This window comes from Lucilia sericata, unplaced genomic scaffold, assembly GCF_015586225.1.
Source record: "Lucilia sericata isolate MDLA Ls3-8-SP2 unplaced genomic scaffold, ASM1558622v1 Contig000363F_arrow, whole genome shotgun sequence".
Classification (NCBI taxonomy): domain Eukaryota; kingdom Metazoa; phylum Arthropoda; class Insecta; order Diptera; family Calliphoridae; genus Lucilia; species Lucilia sericata.
The window spans coordinates 202,545-222,013 of NW_023994382.1; the positions used below are offsets into that span (position 1 = coordinate 202,545).

The 19,469-nt window shown below is 29.1% G+C and overlaps 1 protein-coding gene across 1 annotated transcript in view; it reads right to left on the reverse strand.

The window, feature by feature from the left end:
- Window positions 1-2,256: 2,256 nt before the first annotated feature.
- Window positions 2,257-19,469, reverse strand: part of LOC119604111 (nipped-B protein-like) — a 174,570-nt gene continuing 157,357 nt past the window's right edge. Inside the window, exon 10 of the mRNA XM_037956564.1 lies at window positions 2,257-2,840. Coding sequence (XP_037812492.1) covers window positions 2,694-2,840 — 147 coding nt within the window. The 3' untranslated portion in view covers window positions 2,257-2,693. The remainder of the gene's footprint in view (window positions 2,841-19,469) is intronic.

The window sequence follows — 19,469 nt, forward strand, 5'->3', positions numbered from 1 at the left end:
AAACATCGCGCCGAAAGTAACAAGAGCATCCGATGCTTTAATAAATTCGTTTAGCGGCGTAACAGACATGTTTAATATTCAAAAAAATTAATAAAATGTAAGGAAATTAAAAATCAGAACTAATTCACGACAAAAATATTATAATTAGTTTTAAATGTCAATCAACAAACGTGACAATAGCTAATTAACCGTATATGTATTTTGTTTTTATATATTTATAGATGTAAATCTGTAAACAAATGAAGCACAAAAGAAAATATAAAACACTAATTTATTAAAAATAAAAAATAACTTTAATTTATTGTCAGTCGGAGCAAAAAAGAAAGTAAAATTTCAAAAAAATTTATTAAAGGATAGATTGCACTGTAATAAATATTAAAAGTAAAAATGAAGAAAAAAAATACAAAAAGAACTTTGTGTATGTGGGCGCGTTAAAACAACTTAATTGTTTCGTTGAAATAAATATTAAGTATATTACCAGTGAACTGTATTGTTGAGAATGATGGACTTTAAAAGATGACAACAAATCCAGTACTCAATTCAGAAATCCGGTTCGCTAGGACCAATTGTTTGGCATCAATCCAATTTGTCCAAGTTTTTATGAAAATAAAACAAAAAAAAAAATTTTTCAAAGTTTTATGAGACGTAGATCTCTTTTTATTTAAAAACAAAATATTACCTCGTAGAAGGTTTGTAGGTTTTTGTGTAAAGATAAGTGCACGTAGTGCTTGTCGTAGACAACATCAATATCTTAAGACTGTGTAAAACGAACAAGCTTAATTTGGTAGCAAACTATATTTATGTACCGTTAACGGTTTACTCGGTAGAATCTTACAGCAAAGATGTATAAAATTGGCATTAGATTCTAATGTTGTTAAAAATAGTATTATTCATTAAAAGGAGCAATTACCAAAATGCAGCTCGCAACAAACTCGCTTAAACGTGGAGGTACCACGCCCCCTAATTCTAGTCCGCAAATTTTTCCCCAAAATGTTCACGTAGTTTCCCAGTTAAACGATTTTTTGTATTTAATTCATATACATAAGAGGTGCACCGCCCCCTATTGCTAGTCCGATCATTTTTTGTCCTAAGTACTCATGTTGTTACTAAAGTGGCTCCGAAAAATTTAGAGTACTATAGCTGATATATTTTCTCAGATAAAATAATTTAAGGTTTTCTTTTTTGGGTTCAATATTGTCTATACAATATTTTAGGACTCTAGCTGTTGCTAGACTTTTATATATTTATTGTATGTGTTTTTTTTTTGTGGCTTTTTGCCCATTTGAAATTTTAAAATAATAAGTAGCCTATAGTTCCTTCCAGATATATAGGAAGGCCCTTTGAACATTTCAGGAAAATCGGTCCAGCCGTTAAGTAGCCTATAATGTCCAAACATACATACATACAAACACACATTAATTTTTATATAAAAAACTCACGTTTTTTGGAATTTTTAAGAATTTAATGTAGATATGTCTTATACAGTCAAACTCGCTTATAACGAACTCGGTTATAACGAATTCTTGGTTATTACGAACAAGTTTTCAAGTTCAGTATAAAACGAACTACTTTTTCAGTCCCTCAAGTACAATTTCATACAATTTTCTTTTTTTATAATGAACTTCAAAATTATGTGTTGAAATCATAAGGATATATTTTGCTTTGTTGAAAAAAAAAAAAAAAAAAAACTTAAATTTGTTAAGAAAAATATGAACAAATAAAATCAATGGTGTTTTTTTTTTGTAAAGAATATTAATAAATTTAATCATATTTTTAAAATTTCGTAAAATGCCACTTTATTTTTGGAACTATAAAAACTTCACCTATTTTATTACGAACTTCGCTTATAACGAACAAATTTAACTGGTCCCGCGGAGTTCGTTATAAACGAGTTTGACTGTATGTGTTATTGACTATGAGTTTACAAAAATTAAAGAAATCTGAAGACCATCGGTCAATTCTTAATTTCTCATGGAATTCATGATATATAAATAACTTTTTTACATAACTTTGTTCGGTGATTTATGATATTTTTAAATATTAAAATCTAGAGAAAATTATATTTTCAATTATATCAATCACTTGTATCAAGCCAGTGGTTGATTTATCGATTGCGAAATAATGAAAAAATTTTTCATAGTTAGATGGTCGTAAACTCGTATAAGAAATCAGAACATATACTTTCATAGGTTTCATATTACGTTGTGTTACAAAAGGAATGACAAAATCAATATATCCCCCATTTTTTGTCAAAAAATAAAATTGTTTATTAATAATAAAATTTATTACTTTAATAAGTTAAACTTCAGCAGCGAAAACATTTAATTTTCAAACTGTTTTCAATATCTAAGCTAGAGTTAAAAAGTTGTGTACAATCTGCTCTATTATTTTTTGAATATTATTTTCCAAAAATTTTATATTTACAGTACAAACATAATTTTATTTATCTAAAATAAAAATAAGCATTTAATCCTAGTGTTATACGCTACAGATATACATTTATATTTAACAAATTATTTTAGAAAGTTGTATTAAAATTACAAATGTAACTAATGTAACTAAATTTTTCATTTGTAATATATAAATTGTACATGTTGTAAAAAAGGTGATTTTTTATACTAAAAATCAAAACTAATGTTATATAATAGTACGTGTTGTAAAACAATTTAACAGTTCAATTTTTTATTTTAATATTAATTATCACTGTATTCTTCATCTTCGTCTGATGAGACCATCTTACGTTTCTTGCGCTTACTTCGATGAGATTGTTTGCGTATTGTTGATGTTTTTGAAGAAGTAATTGTTTTTGAGTTTCGTGTTGAAGGTGTAGTTGGAATATCCTGAAATAAGAGAACGTAGTTTGTTAATATACATATATACTTTGTTAAATCATTCAATTAACATTTACATGTACTAACAGCACATGTATTAAAAGCACACAGTCCTTTAAAAAGCACACAGGATCACGAAATGAAAAACTAACAACGCAGTTATTCTCCATTAAATTTATAGTTCCAGACGTATATCATCTGGTTGATGTCTAACGATTTTTTTCTTTTTTTGTTGGACTGTGTTATAAGAGGCGTATAAATTTAAAAAAAAAATCCAAAAAATCTGAAACGGACTATAAACCAAATGCCAAACTATTTTTTAAATATTTTTCTTTTCAGGATTTTCAATCGCTTGTAGGGAACTGAGGACAATTTTTTTTTCTCGTGTTGAGTATATTAACACGCATCGATTGAGTGGTATTCCTACATAAAATTCTTAATAAGTCTGTTCCTCGGGGCACTCTAATATACATAATATATTACATTAATCATATCATTAAAAATCTTAAAAAATTTACAGACTATTTTTGTAAAACATTTAAGTTTTCATATGAACTTTTAATTTAATAACAAGTAAGCATGTCTAAATTTTGATTTCTATAAAGTATTTAAAACAGAGTAGGTATACATTAAGGCTCAAAAAAAAAGAAATAAATATGTTTTAATAATATAAAAAATATACCCAGCAAAAAAGAACTTCCAAAGAAGAAACTACTCTTTGGAAGTACTGAAAAGACCTGAAGGGGGGATGCCCTTTTATTTGATTCCACATTCACTACTTCTGAAGTCATTCTCAAGAAGTAATTTTTATGTTCTTTTTTTTGTAAGTTATTTAGAAGTGAAATTGTATTATTATAGAATATAACTAATTTGACTTAAATAATATTAACATAAATAAAGGAATAACATACATTTAACATTAAACCTATTTTGGGATTTTATGTTAATTTTTTAACTAAAAAATGTTGATACAAAAAAATATTCCATCAGTTTTGAAAAAAAAAAAAATAGAATTATTTTCGCTCCATTGGAAGTAGGGTTGCCAGAATCCGATTCGCAAGAAGCTGGACATCGGGGTTTAAAAAGCGGGACAAAACAAAAAAAGCTAGACATACAAAAATACCGAGAAAATGTTAATTTTGGTTTTGTGTAAATAATTTCACAGTGATACACCAAAAAATGCAGGGGTTCTCATATACCAATTCCGTTTTGTTATAGTCCATATAGTACGAATATATTTTTAGTTTTCCCCGATCTCTTCGTTAACTTAGTTTTTAAGAGCAAAAGATGTGAAAAAGCTCCATTTTTGAAGTTTTAAATTTTAAAAATCATAAGTACGTAAGCCGTACGTAAAGAAATTGACTATCGCTCGCAATAATATGTCTTTTCGCGTACTTTCCTGTAAGAAATATCCAGTAACTTTATGATAGAGAGTAATTTTTAATTTACTAATTTTTAATTTAATTTACAAGTTTTTGTTTATAAACAAAGATTAGTAATGCCCTTTTGCTGAAATCTCAAAAAAAAAACTAATAATTGAAACTTTGATTCTTCCTATAAATAAATGGATACTTAAAGTTAACAAAATATGTAGTATCATTAAAAATATATTATTGTTTTAAAACTTTATGATACAAACATTTTATTAAAATAAAAATTTACACAAAATCGCTAAGAGAAAGACAAACTAAATTGTTTTAAAAATGCTAGATTGACAATATTTGTTATGATTTTTCACAACAAATAAACTCTTTTAAAAACTAATTTATGATAAATAAAATTAAAATAAATTTAATTACAAATAATTTTTTAATATTCGTGTGTTATTAATTTATATATTTTTTTCAAAAAATTTAAAATTTACCAAATTTTCGATTTCTTTGGTTTGTTTACATATTCATAAAACAATCATATGTTGTGAATATAAGTTCGATATTTTTTACTGGGGAAAAAATATCCAGTAAAATCAAAAAATTCTCTATCAACGAACTGTAATTTTTATCGCTCGAACGCGAACGGAATCCAGTAACAATTGATGCAAATTGTTACAAACGGTAGAAGAGGGAAATCATAACTTAGTTGTATAACAAATGTACAATCAGTGTTGGCTAACATGATTTGACAAAGATAACATAAAAATTATTGCAGTGTGCTAAAAAAAATCTATTTAGCTGGACAAATTAAATTTTAGCTTGAAACTGGACAAGCATCAAAAAAGCTGGACAATCCAGCCAAGTCCAGCCAGGCAGGCAACCCTAATTGGAAGTCATTAAAATTCACTTCATTAGATGCTAAACAAATTCAGTTAGTGCTACTTTTGAAGTGTTCATAAATGTGATTCTTTTGGAAATACTTCGAATGTTTTCCCAGGTAAACAACAATTTGACCCTCTAACATGGGTCACTTTTTGGCTGATTTAACTCTATCATGAATACGGGACACCGATTTTTTTTAATTCTTCTCGATTTAGAGCGTAACTTTGAGTTCACAGCTAGAGTAAATGGTTATTTTCAAAGAAAAATTTGTTATTTTTTAGAATTTGATGTCACTACACGCTAAAAGGATAATAATACCTACGATATCCTTCGAAAAGACTTTTTCCATTTTTCATCAAAAATGATATCCATAAGAAGTCCAGCGGTTTAGTTTTGTGCGTGAAAAGGTTAAAGACCAACGGCTGTATTTATAAAAACTTGTTTTAGGTTTATTAAACAATTTTAGGTAAAATTCGGGAAAATCGTATTTATAAACGTCAAACCAATGACAAATATAAACATTTTATTGTTGGCTCGACCCTTCTTTAAGCCAACAATAAGTTGATTTTAAAAAAATTTTTCTCAGATAAAACTTTTTTTCGGTAATTTTAGGTTGATAGCGAAAACTAATTATGTTTTTTTTAAATAAAATCTAAAAATTCAAATTTTAACGTTTAAAAATTTGAAAATAAAGCAAGTAAGAAAGCATAGTGGCGTGGCCGACCATTAGAGATGGGGGTAGTGCACTAAATATTTAGTTAAATCAATATTTCACTAGCACTAAATAATATTTCAAAAAATATATTTTTCACTAATTTTCATCAGCTTAGTGGTAGTGAAGCTTATATTTTTAGCACTAATATTTTTTAGTGATAATTTTATTTTTTTAACTATAACTCAATTGAGTGATAGTGTAGAAAAAAGCACTACACTCTAATTTGAAATAGTCACTAACAAAAGTCTGCAATAATTTTCTTTGCACTCATTTTTTATTAAAATGGAAAATACAGATTTTGATAGCGATGACACCATATAAGCAGCTACTCAAAAAACATTTCATGCTTTAAAAAAATGAAACACCTGAATTCCAAAACTGTTCCAGTAGAACGATTATTTTCTTTTAACGGAATGGTGGACTCTCCTCGGAGAAATAAATTAATAGGACAATTATGTATCTCGATTGCCACTTCAGCTGCGTTGCCAGTTGCTAAAATGATGTGGTTACTGGATGTTTTTATTAAGCAATAGCTTGGAAACTTTGTAAATAATGAAAGTTGTATTCATTGACTTGAATGAATTCATGACTTGAACCATTTCTAGACTGACCTATTAACTTAAACTTTCAATTTAGTGAAACATTTCTCCTTTGAAAAAAATAGTGCAGGAATATTTTTTGAACTAATAATTTAGTGTAGAAAAGAATATTTCACTAGGCTGTAAAAACAAATATTTTAACTATTTTTAAAATATTTTTATACCCCATTTACACATACACGAAATCTAGTAGATTTCATTTAAAATCTTTTTCCAAATCTAGTCCGTTTACACTTACTATTCTTGACATTTAAGAAGATTTCATTTTTTCTAATATTTCTTGAAAAAGTGTGAGATATGAAAAATAAGAAGGAAAAATGGGATATTTATCAAAATTCCATTTAAAATAAAAAAAATAGATATTTAAATATAACATTACCTTTTATTTTAGATTAACTTTTCATTCATGTTTTTCAATTTATAAAAATTTTGTCGACATTTTAATTTTTTTTTTTTGTTTGTTTTGTTTTCCTCTTTTTTCTTGTGTAGTGTCGTATTTTTTAGTATTATTTAGGAAAAAACTGAGTTGCATCACTAAAAACTATTAGATTTTGAGTAGATTTTAACGAAATCTAGTTACGAAGTAGATTTTGTTTTGTATGGGAAATCTAGTTAAAATCAAGTAGATTTGCTCGAAATCTCATAAGTACTAGATTTCGTGTATGTGTAAATGGGGTATTAGTTAAAAATTTTAATATCACTATTGTTGAGTGAGGCTTATATTTTTCAATTCATCACTAAACATAAATAAAAGTAGTGAATAATTTTGAACTACCACTAATTATTAGTGATAGTTAAAAATTAGTGCACTACCCCCACCTCTGCCACCATATGATACCCTACACCAGTTATGAATATTACATGTGATTTATTTTACTTAATAAAGCATTTATCTTGAATATTACCTTGATTCCGATTTATTTAAGCAATTTATTGACTAACAACTAATTTCCTAGAAGGGGCTTTATATGGAAGATAGGACCAAATGTGGACCGATCCCGATAAAATGGGCTGAATAGATTTGTATTTATATAATATTTCTCTGTGATAAATTTCAGTGCAATAACAGTGTTAATAAATGAACTGCGGATATTCAAGTCACTTTCTGAAGGGGGCTAGGGTCAAATGAAGTCCGATCATTTCGGCAAGGTCATCTAGGCTTGTATAAACCTTAGTTGTGCGAACTATCGTTGAGATACATTTATATTATACATAATTATGAGCTCAAAAGCCCTTTTCCGGGGGTTCAGTTGTATGAGGGCTAGGTGAAATAATTTTTTAATTTTTATCGATTTTAACCATATTCAAAACAAACATGTATTCCAAATTTCATCAAATTATATTGAAAATTACGACCTGTACTTTGATAACAACGTTTACATGAACATACAGAAGGTCGGACTGACGGACGGACATCGTTAAATCGACTCAGAAAGTGATTCTGAGTCGATCGGTATACTTTAAGGTGGGTATAGTACAATATTTTAATGTGTTACAAACATCGCATCTAGGCATTATTAGATTAATGTATGAATATTTCACAATATTCCAATTGGCCAGCACTATTTTTAGGCAATTTGGAAATACCCGTCTGTCAACCAAGTGATGGACAAAATCACTTGATTTGCCTTTTTCAAAGTTTGTTGGTTAAATAAAGTACTTAATAATGTAAATTATATTAATTAGTATTATACGAATGCAAAATATATTAGCCGGCGTTAAAATTAGTCAAATATCAAAGAAATTTATCAATATTTGCAAAAATTAAAAGAAAACAAGTAAGAGTGTTATATGTGTTATACATATTTTGGTTTGTAAGAAACTTATTTGTGTCGAATTTCATCGCTATGCTCGCATTTTTTAATGCGTTGAAGTCATTTTTTGAAGCGGACTTACATATCGTACCTGTTTTGAATTTTAGTACTATATGGATTTTTTTATTGTTGCAATTTGTAGCTCTACTGGTTATACTTATGTGTACAAAAGCATTTATCGATATCTTAATTGGTTTAGGATTTAGCAAAAGCACCTATGTGATTTCCATATATTAAATGCACCAACAAAATGTCCTATGTGTTTCAAACTATATTGATTTAAATCATAAATCCGCCAAAATAATATTTTACTTTTAACTAGTTAATAATAATACCGTAAATAATGGATCATCTTTTGGTGCACTCATCAACTTAAAATCACTTTATGGGTCGATTCAATCTAGTCCATCCTTCCGTTAATATCTTTTATTTAAAGTACTTGCGGTACTTATATGAAAAAACGAAGTAGGCTGTATTTCGCATACCGATTTTTATGAAATTTTGTGGAAATTGAAAGTTTAATTGCAACTTCTAAACATATTTGAAAAGAGGGAAATAATTCGGTAACTTCTAAACGGTTAATCCGATTGCGAAGATACAAATTTTTCAAATTGCAATAAAAATTTTATTTATGAATATTTTTTGATGAAATTTTACAGGTAGATTTTTTTACTCAAAATCCAAAATTAAATAAAAATTTCGAATTTTCTTATTAGAAATCCCGGAATTCCCAAAAAAGTTTTAAAAAAATCCCAAAAGTATAAATTCTATACACGTCTTCTTAGAAACTTTTTAGATAACTTAAAAAGAAAAAAATACTTTTTTCCCAAAAAAATGACAAAAAATCGCCTTTTTTTAAATTAAAATGCCTATAACTTTGGACTCAGTCATGATTTTTAGATAATTCTTTCACTGCTTGATATATAAACTTGTTGTTAAGCGAATAAAAAAAATGGACGGTAAAATACTTTTTTCCCAAAAAAATGACAAAAAATCGCCTTTTTTTAAATTAAAATGCCTATAACTTTGGACTCAGTCATGATTTTTAGATAATTCTTTCACTGCTTGATATATAAACTTGTTGTTAAGCGAATAAAAAAAATGGACGGTAAAATTTTAAAATTTTAATTTTCAAATGCGAATATCTCCTAAACTATAAGAGATAATTTACTGCTACGACGACATTTTTTATAGTGCTCGATGAGGAGATTCTATATACGAAATTTAGGATCGTTTTAAAAATTTAACATGGCCGAGGTGTCCTAATTTTAGGACCCCCGCCGGGCCCCTGGTTGGCCTATAAGGTCCAAATTCAAAACCTAAACTCGACAACACCTCCTCTTTGTGCATACCAAATTTCATTAAAATCGGATTAACCGTTTAGAAGTTACCGAATTATACCACAGTGTGTTGTGCAAATAAGTCGAAATTTTAAGATAAATGATTTAATAAGAATTAAATAAAAATAAGTATTTTCTGATAATTTATGCAAGAATAGTAATTGCAATATCTTTATTAGTGTTAATCTAATTGATATTTTTAAGTAGCACTGCTAAAGAAAATAATTCGAAAACAACTATTGATCCGCGAAAATAATCTTTAGCATAATATCGGAAATTGTATTCTTTACAAAAGTTGTAATAACATCAAAAGTTGTACGACGAACAATCATAGAGATATATGCAAAGATTTTATACTTATGGCCTTTGACTTCCACTATCTCATTAGGACCGAGACTTTTAGGTCTTTATTTAGATTTTTTAGATCAACGGTGGGCAGAAAGAGAATTTTTAAAAAGCATGTGGTGTAGTGTAAAATATAAAAGAGAATATAAATTAAAATATGTGTGCTTTGCACTGAAAAACATTATATGTTTGTACTTATTTGTGTTATTCATATTATCTACATATATATATAAAAGAGTAGCGTTACTGACTGACTGATTCATCATCGCACAGCCCAAACGGCTGAACCTAGAATCATGAAATTTTGACAGTATATGTGTTTTTGGTTATGTAGATCCACTAAGGAGGGATTTTTGGAAATTTGTACATTTAGGGGTTAAAAAGGGGAAAAACGGGTTTTCTTAATTATCTTACCTAATATTAGTGATACAAGAAAAATGCACATATTATCTACTCTTAAAATAAGCACATGGGTGTCTGGTACTTTTTTGAAATAAGGGGTGAAAATGTGTAACAAATGTGATTTTGGTACCTTTTTTAGCCCTATATAACTTTTTAACTAATAAACAAAATAACATTTTTGTAAATATTTTTAATATATCTCCCAAAATTAGGAGACACCTGATTCGTATTTTTTTTAAATTCAGCCCTTTTTGGGTGTAAAAGGGAGAAAACTGTATTTTGGTACTTTTTTTAGCACATTAAGAAAACTTTTCGATTTAAACTTAATTCTCAATAAAGTATATTTCTAAGCGAAAAGGGGAAAAATTGTACTATTTTTATTAGTACTTTCCACTAAAATAGAATTTATTTCACTTTTGGTACTTTTTCTTCAAATGATACTCTGTATGTTTTATAATATGAATTCAAAACACATGATTCTTAAATATACACGGTCCTCATTGAATAAGATTCTTTAAGAGAGAACTTTTTAGTACTTTTTATCTCATAAATGGTACTTTTTGAATTTTCTAAAATATTCAACCTAAGAACATAAATTTTAACATACATAATATTCTGTAAGTGGGTACTCTTTGGTAATTTTCCATTCTTCAAATGGTACCTTTTGGTTTCTCTATAATGGTTAACCGGAACACATCCTTATTAAATGAGAATTTATTGAGAAATTTTTGTACCTTTTCATTTTTCCGATGGTACTTTTTGATATTTTTACGATATTGAACATAGAAATTTAAAATATTGGGACCTTAGTGAATGAGAATCTACTGAAAGGGACTTTTGGTACTTTTTCATTCATCAAATTATATTTTTTGAATTGTTTATAATATTGAACACAGGAACATAAAATTTTTGATTAAATAAGAGGTATTTTATAGTACTTTTTTTCTAATAGTAATTTCGAAATTTTCTATAAAAGTAAACAAAATTTTGTATGTATTTAATTTTTGTTAGGGTAGCGAAGCACCCAGGGTATGCTAGTTTGTATTATAAATGAACAACAGAAGGAATGTATACATCGATTTATATATGTATTGACAAAAAGATGTATTGATGCATATGTTGATGTATGAATATATTAATGCGTGTGTTGAAGTATTTATGAACAAATGTATGTACGTTAGACCGACTCACAAAAAATGGTGCTTGAGTACCCCCCTCAAAATATTCGCTGTTATGTAATATGATGTTACCCAAAATATTTTGGGTTTAGTGTTATCCGTTCGTGAGCTGGACAGTTTTCAAGAAAATATCCTATGGAGGACACGATTTTTCATGTTCAATTCAAAATTTTACCCAGCTTCAAAAAACCTTTGTTTTGTTTTATGATGGTTCCCAAAATATTTTTAGTCTATCGATCGCGAGCTGGGCTGGTTACCAAAAAGTTCCTTTTTAGTTATTTTTTAAAATTTTACAGTTTTTCTTAAACAAAATATACAATATGTGGTATCATTTGAAAGGTTTTTGAAGCCGCGTCTAGTGGTGTGCAAAATTTGGAAAATTGTGCATAAATTTTATTCATATTAGTGAAAAACCTAAAAATTTTTAATTTTTTAGAATATGACAATTATGAGCAGATGGTCTTTTATGATTAATACATCATTGGCTTTAAAACCCCTTTCAAACGATACCTCATATTGAATATATTGTTTCAAAACAAAACTAAAATTTAAAAAAAAATAATTAAAAAATACCTTCTTTAAATTTGGTCCAGCTCACGAACGGCCATCGCTAGACTTAAAATATTTTAGGAATCATCATAAAACAAAGTAAGGTAAATTTTGAGAGGGGTGACAAAAACACGTTTTTGCTTTCCATACAGAGTGAGTGGGTCTAATGTACGTCTATAAATGTTCAAACGATTAACCGTTGATCGGTTAATCGATAAAATTTTGGCGATTAATTGCTTAAATAAATGAAAATATAAATAAATAATTATTTACCTAATAAATCTATCTAAAAAGTATTCATACAAACATTTATTTGTAACGGCTTTTGAAAATATTCTCTGTGTATCATTTCATAAAGATAGCAACTAAATTAAGTTGTTTTTGTTTTGTGTATAGTTTGTTTTGTTGCTGAGAATATTCGTATTGCATGTGTATAAGTGAGAATAATACAATGCACGCAGGGGCATGTTTGGCCACCTTTGGTTTAGATCATAAACCGGCGTATAGAGAGGCAGATAAAAAAATCACCACTACACACGCACTATTGGCATTTTTTCAATGTACAAAAAATATGAAGCAAGATGAACTTATTTACTTTCATTGTTATGCATTCTAGAAAATTATTTAGGGTGTACGTTGTTTTTATAAATTACTAGCTATACCCAGTGTGCTTTGCTACCCTAAAAGAAATATGTATAAATAAATACCAGATTTATTATATGTTACATATGAAAGATGTCAAGCAAATTATTGCAAGTTCGCCAGTTTCTATCTATCGCCAATTTCTATCTATAAAAAATTTGAATAATATAAGAGTTTCCAATATGCACGAAATTTTGTATTTAATTCATGTTGTGCCAAGACACCCATTGAAAGTCCGCCCGTTATGCTCTAAATGTTCACATGAATTTCAAAGTTCTCCATGTAAAATTTGAAGATTCTAGCTCTAATAGTTTCTCAGATATACGAATTTTTCTATTTGATTCATGTGGGGGCTTCAAGACCCCCCAGATAAAAGTCCGCTTTTTTTTCCTCCAAAATGTTCAGATAAATATTTAAGTTCTTCGTGCGAAATTTGAAGAATTTAGTTCCATTAGTTTTCCAGATAAACGAATTTTTGTCTTTAATTAATATGGGAGGTGCCGCTCCCCTCATGGGTAGACCGCCAATTTATTACCCAAAATGTTTAGATGGATGTTAAAGTTTTTCGTGCAAAATTTGAAGATTCTAACTGTAATAGTTTCCAAGATAAACGTATTTTTGTAATTAATTTATATGGGAGGTGCCACGCCCCTTAATGATAGTCCGCCTACTTTTTGTCCTAAATAATTATATTGACACTAAAGTTGCTCCGACAAAATTTGAGGACTCTGTTATATTATCTAAAATATACGGATTTAATATTTTCTTAATATAGGCGTGGCTCCTAACCCACTTGGAATTTCAAAATAAAAAGTAGTCTATCAGCCGTTTAGTAGTCTATAACGTTCAATCATACAATCATACAAACAAACACACATTCATTTTTATATATATAGATATTCCTTTTAGGGTAGCAAAGCACACTGGGTATAGCTAGTTAATTAATAAAATACTTTAAATATCAAACTTTCCTTTGTCTTATTACTTTATGGTTTTGGATAGTGACAAACAAATAAAAATAAAATTTTTATAAACAAAAAATGTATATCAATATATTTTGAAAATTTTTTATTTTATATCGACAGGAGTAGCAAAGCACGCCGGGTTTTAGCTAGTTTTTATATATATATAGAAGATAGATATATTCATATGGGAGGTGCCAGCCCCGCTTATGAAAGTCCGCCCATTTTTCTCGCAAATATTCATATGGATGTTAAAGGTCTTCGTGCAAAATTTTAAGATTATAACTCCAATAGTTTTCCGAATTTTGGTATTTAATTCCTATGGGAGATGCCACACCCCCTATTGGTAGTCCGTCCTAAATATTCATGTTACAGTGGCTCCGAAAAAATTTGAGGACTCTAGCTGTTATATTTTCTCAGATATACTAATTTAAGATTTTCTTTATATGGGAGGTGACACGCCCACTGTAACCATGCTGCCTATTTTGTCAACATGTGTTCATATGAATGTCAAAGTTTTTCATACAAAATTTGAGGACTCTAGCTGTAGCAATTTCTGAGATTGCTTTTAATACTTTTAATACTTATTTTGTAGGTGGGCGTGGCACCTCGCCTACTTGAAATTCCAAAACAAAAGGTAGCCTATAGTTCCTTCCGGACATAGCTGAAGACACTCTGAAAATTTCAAGGAAATCGGTTCAGCCGTTTAGCTGTCTATAAAGCACAAACAAACATACATACAAACACACATTCATTTTTATATATATAGATGCTCTTGTTTTTGCTAGTTTTTTTGTTTTTTCAAGTTGTGTTTGCAATTTCTTCTTTCGATGCTCTTGTTTAGAAGTTCGTCTGCGATCGTGTTGTGTACATGTTATGATGTTATGGATGTAATGCTAACATCCGCTGCATGGTATTATAATAGGTCAAATATACCCCTTAAAGTCTCTAAACCCAAATTTCGAACGAAATCTTAAAATCAGTTAAATTCAACTGAAAAATCATTTCAAACAAATGAAATTTCATTTAAAAAACGGACTACAAACTTACTTTTCATTTGAATCAAATGAGTTTTTCAATTATTTTCAAATGTTGTTTTTTTGACTAACAATTTACGTAAAAATAAATGTTTTTACTTTTATTTTAACTAACAAAAACAAACTACAAAACATTAGAAACTAATGTTTTTTCAGTAATTTCTACTGACAAATTTTTACCACAAAATTATCGAAAACGACTGTTTTTCAGTAATTTTTACTGACACATTTTTACCTACAAAATTATTAACAATTACTGTTTTATCGTTTAATTTTACATTTTTATCATTTATTTTTATTTATATCACGAAAAAATATGGATAACTAATATAAATACATATACATATATTTCTACAAACAAGAAGCCGGTACACACTTGTCGGGAATTTTCATCTTCTTATGTCGTCGGGGTGCTTCGGCTCCCTTATCATGTTCCCAGCAACTGCAATTATAATACAATAATTAAGCTAAATTAAAATACCACAGGGCGACATAATTAGAAAAAGCAACGAGCTGCGTTGAATGCTTATCTGACCTCAATCACATCAGGTTTTCGAGATTAAAAAGAACTTCTTTACCATATTCAAGACAATATTAGAGTGCGAGCTTTTAAGGTTTAAAAATTAAGATATTTAACCTAATGTGTGAATGAACTACTATTACAAAAAAGATTTTGCCAAAATTTTAAAGGGCAATATCTCAGCACAAGGAAGTGATATCATATCAAAAATAATTTTTATGAATAAATTAGGACAGCTTAAGATATCTCAATGAAGGAAGAGAGTTAAAAATATGATATGATATCTAGAAAACCACACTTTAATGCCAAATTCAGCGCAGCTCTCTTTTTACTTTGAGCTAATGGGCAATAACTCTTACCTTTCCTTTCAACCCCCAAAATCGTTAACTTCATAATCTTGAAAAGACTTGAATATGATGATAAAAATCTGTTTAATAAAATAAAAATTATTAATTAGAACAATAAATCGTATTCTTTCAATTAATACTTACATTGATATCGCGAGTTTTGTTTCTCAAAAACAAGAAAAATTAAATACTGTATAAAATATTTTATTTGACAATAAAACTTTGTGTATTTTTTTGGTATGTTTTTATAGAAAAACAAGTAGGAAAGTATAGTCGGGCATGGCCGACCATATAATACCCAACACCATGGGAGTATATTTTAAAAATTTTTATTTTTCATAACGAAACTTTTATGTTGAATTTTACCTTAATTGCAAAGTATGTAAGCAATTTTTTGATAAAAAACTAATTTTCTAAATGAGGCTTCATATAGGAGTATAGGTCAAACATGGGCCGATCCTCATTAAATTTGGGAAAAGGATATATTTCTAAATAACAGTTAGTTTTGTTGAGTTTCATTGCGATACAAATGGTTACAAGTCAATTTTAGACGTTTAAGACATTTTTTAAAGGGGGGTGCAGCTAATTTGTGCCAATTTTTAGAGAGATAATAGTATATTTCACGTAATTATGGCATAAAAAGTCCAAATCGGGAGGTACGGTTGTATGGGGGCTAGGTGAAATAATGAACCGATTTCAACCATTTTCAATAGGCTTCGTCCATGTGACATGACAAAAACATGCTTGGTCCAAATTTCATCAAATTATATTGAAAATTGCGGCCTGTACCTTGCGCACATACATCAAATTTGTTGACTAAAACGGTAAGTTTTTTAATTGTGTTAGTGAAAAAAAAACTCACATGTATATATGCAGTGTGAGTTTTTTTACTAACACAATCAAAAACTTACCTTTTGAGTCAACAAATTTGATGTGTGGCCATGTCGCTTAATGGTTTTTAAAGGTTAAAGTGTGCTTTAACTATTGTGTGCATTAAAAGCAAAATAGGATTTTTTTATAAATACAAGCGTAACAAGCGTTGTACGCGGCAGCGCGTTATAGGCTTCTGCCAAAAATTGAAATGGCAGATTTTCATTTAAAAAGTTACACACAGTAGATTGTATCGCGCCTGCCGCGAAAAGTTCAGCAAGTTTTGACGCGTCGGCAGCTAATGTCTTTTTGTGTGGAATAAAAATAAACTAAAATGAAATAAATTTCACCAATAATGAATGAAAAATATTAAAAAACAAAACAAAAACTTAAAATTTTGTTTTTAAAACAGTAATAGTCTTTAAAAAACATTAAAAGAAAGATCGAAATAACGCAGCTTATAAAGCGCTAAAAGTTTGAAAAGCGTGTGATGTGATTGTGATGTTTCAAGCTGAAATAATTTGATAAAATTTCACTACAAAACCTTAAACAATTTTCTAATGTTTATTCCTATGGAATAATAACACACCATTTTTGAATGACTAACTTATATACATACATATGTATAAGCAAAAAAAAAAAAAAACATGCATGATTTTGATATTAGCGTGTTCGTCATTTAAATGAGTTCTTACAACCAATGAATATTCGATGTTTCTCAGGCGAATTTTCATTGGTGCATTATATTTATTTGAAAATGCATTAATAATGGTATTTCGATTTAATTATTAATATTTAAATGATTTTTTTTGCGTGATATTGATAAAAATAAAATAAGATAAATCATAATTAACTGATTTTGATTGGATTAAAATTCATCATAATTAACTGATTTTGATTGGATTAAAATTCATGCAGAGTAAAAATACCCATTGTGTTTTAAAATCCGTTAAGCAGTCTTGGTTTATTCCTTCTCTTATTAATGTTAAAATGGACTTAATATTACAAATTTTAACAAAAATCTGATTAAAAAAATAATGTCATTTTTAATATTTATTGTATGAAATGTATTCAAATCTTAAAAAACTAAACTTAAAATTATTTACTCTCTAAAGAGAGCAAGTTGATCAAGTTGTCCTCAACTTAGCGGGGTGGAAGATCGCCACTGCGAAGCCTTAATTCTGTTTGAATTTAAGGGAGAAGACTTGCCAATGGGTTAGGGTGGTTTTGTAGTTTGATCATATATTTTTGTCAGACTTTTAAAAATTCCTTCTATTATTCTAAATTTATTTCTAAATCCCGGTGAATAAACTCATTTCTTATATACCATGGTGTTCCCGCCATGGTGCTAAGAATTTTAGATTGTGCTCTCTGTATAATATCAATAGTGGTATTACATGCAGAATCCCACGTATGTCCAAATTGGTTTTAAAACAGTTTTATACAGGATGACTTTATTGTCAAGACTTAGTTTAGATTGGTAGTTGATTAACAAGTGTAGATTAGATGCTTTTAACTTCATACAAAGTCTATTGGTTTCAATATGACGACGCCAAGTAAGTAGTCTATCTAAATGTATTCCAAGGTATGTGACATAATCAGACTGGGGTATGTTAACATTATTAAGTGTAACAGGAGGGCAATTTCCACTTCTCAGGGCGAATGTAACGTGTTTGCTCTTCAACTCGTTGACTCGTATTCTCCAGTTTTTCAACCAAGTCTCGACACATCTAAGGTAGTCGGCCAGTTGACTAGATGCTATATGTGGGTTTTCGTGCTAGCTAATAATGGCAGTGTCATCAGCAAACGTAGAAATTGTTAGTCTGTCGCACGTAGGCAAGTCTGAGGTATATATTAAATAAAGCGTAGGCATTAGTATATTTCCTTGTCACATAATGTTTGTACATAACTTTAAATAACCGGTAACTTTGTTGCTTGAGCAACATCCAAAAATATAGCAGAGCAGTATTTTTTTGATTCAAAAGGCTTTCGTATCTCTTCAGTTAGACGATTAACCTGTTGAATAATTCCATGGTTTTGACGGAACCCAAACTGGTGAACTGGGATTATCTTATGATCATTTAGTTATGGCAAAATCTTCTTTTGGAGTATTTTCTCAAAAAGCTTTGACAGGCAAGGAAGTAGGCTAATGGGTCTACCATCATCTTGGTAAGGTTAAGTCTTTTCCGGGCTTTGGTATCATTATTATCTGCGAAATCTTCCAATTTTTGGGATAAACACCTAGTCTTAAGATCGCATTAAACAGCACTGATAGCAACAGTATTGCCACGTTAGGTAGGTGTTTAATCATTTTTGGTGTTATTAAGTAATATCCTGGTGACTTCTTCAAGTTTAAGTTTTCTTTTATAACAACGTTTATATCTTCCGAGTTAGCATTTGACGCTATTGTAGCTGGGATTTCTTCTAACTCGAAATCATTTGTCGGGGAATTTGGTTGAAATACCGTACTAAGGTGATCAGCAAATACAGTGGCTTTTTCCATAGCACTCCGTGCCAAGGTTCCATTTGATTTTCTTAAAGGGGTACTTTAGGTTTTGGACTACTCATTTTTAAAATACTGGCATAAGAGCTGACAGTTGTCTGTCCATTTTGACGAGCACTTCCTGTACTTTCCTTTGGAAAGACATATGTATAGTTTGGTGGTCTTTTATCCAAATTAGAATTGACTGGTGGTGTAACAACTATTTCACCTTTCAGTTGTTTTTGTCTCACTCTCAATCTTTTTAGTAATTCTTTGTAGACATAGCAACCGCGATAATTAGCAGAATGATTGCCTCCGCAGTTTCCACACTTTCTGTCGAGACCCTTCTTAATTATGTCACATTGTGACGAAGAGTGAAGGTTTCCGCATGCAACACATACAGTTCGTAGAGTACAATCATTTCTTGTATGCCTAAACTCTTGGCAATTACTACATTGGACCGGTCTATTTCGCTTTTGAGATTCATCTATATTCACTCTTCGATTCAACAAATATCTTAGAGAATATCTATAGAGAACATCTTAGGATGGGACTCATTTTTTCCTAACTTCACATTAACG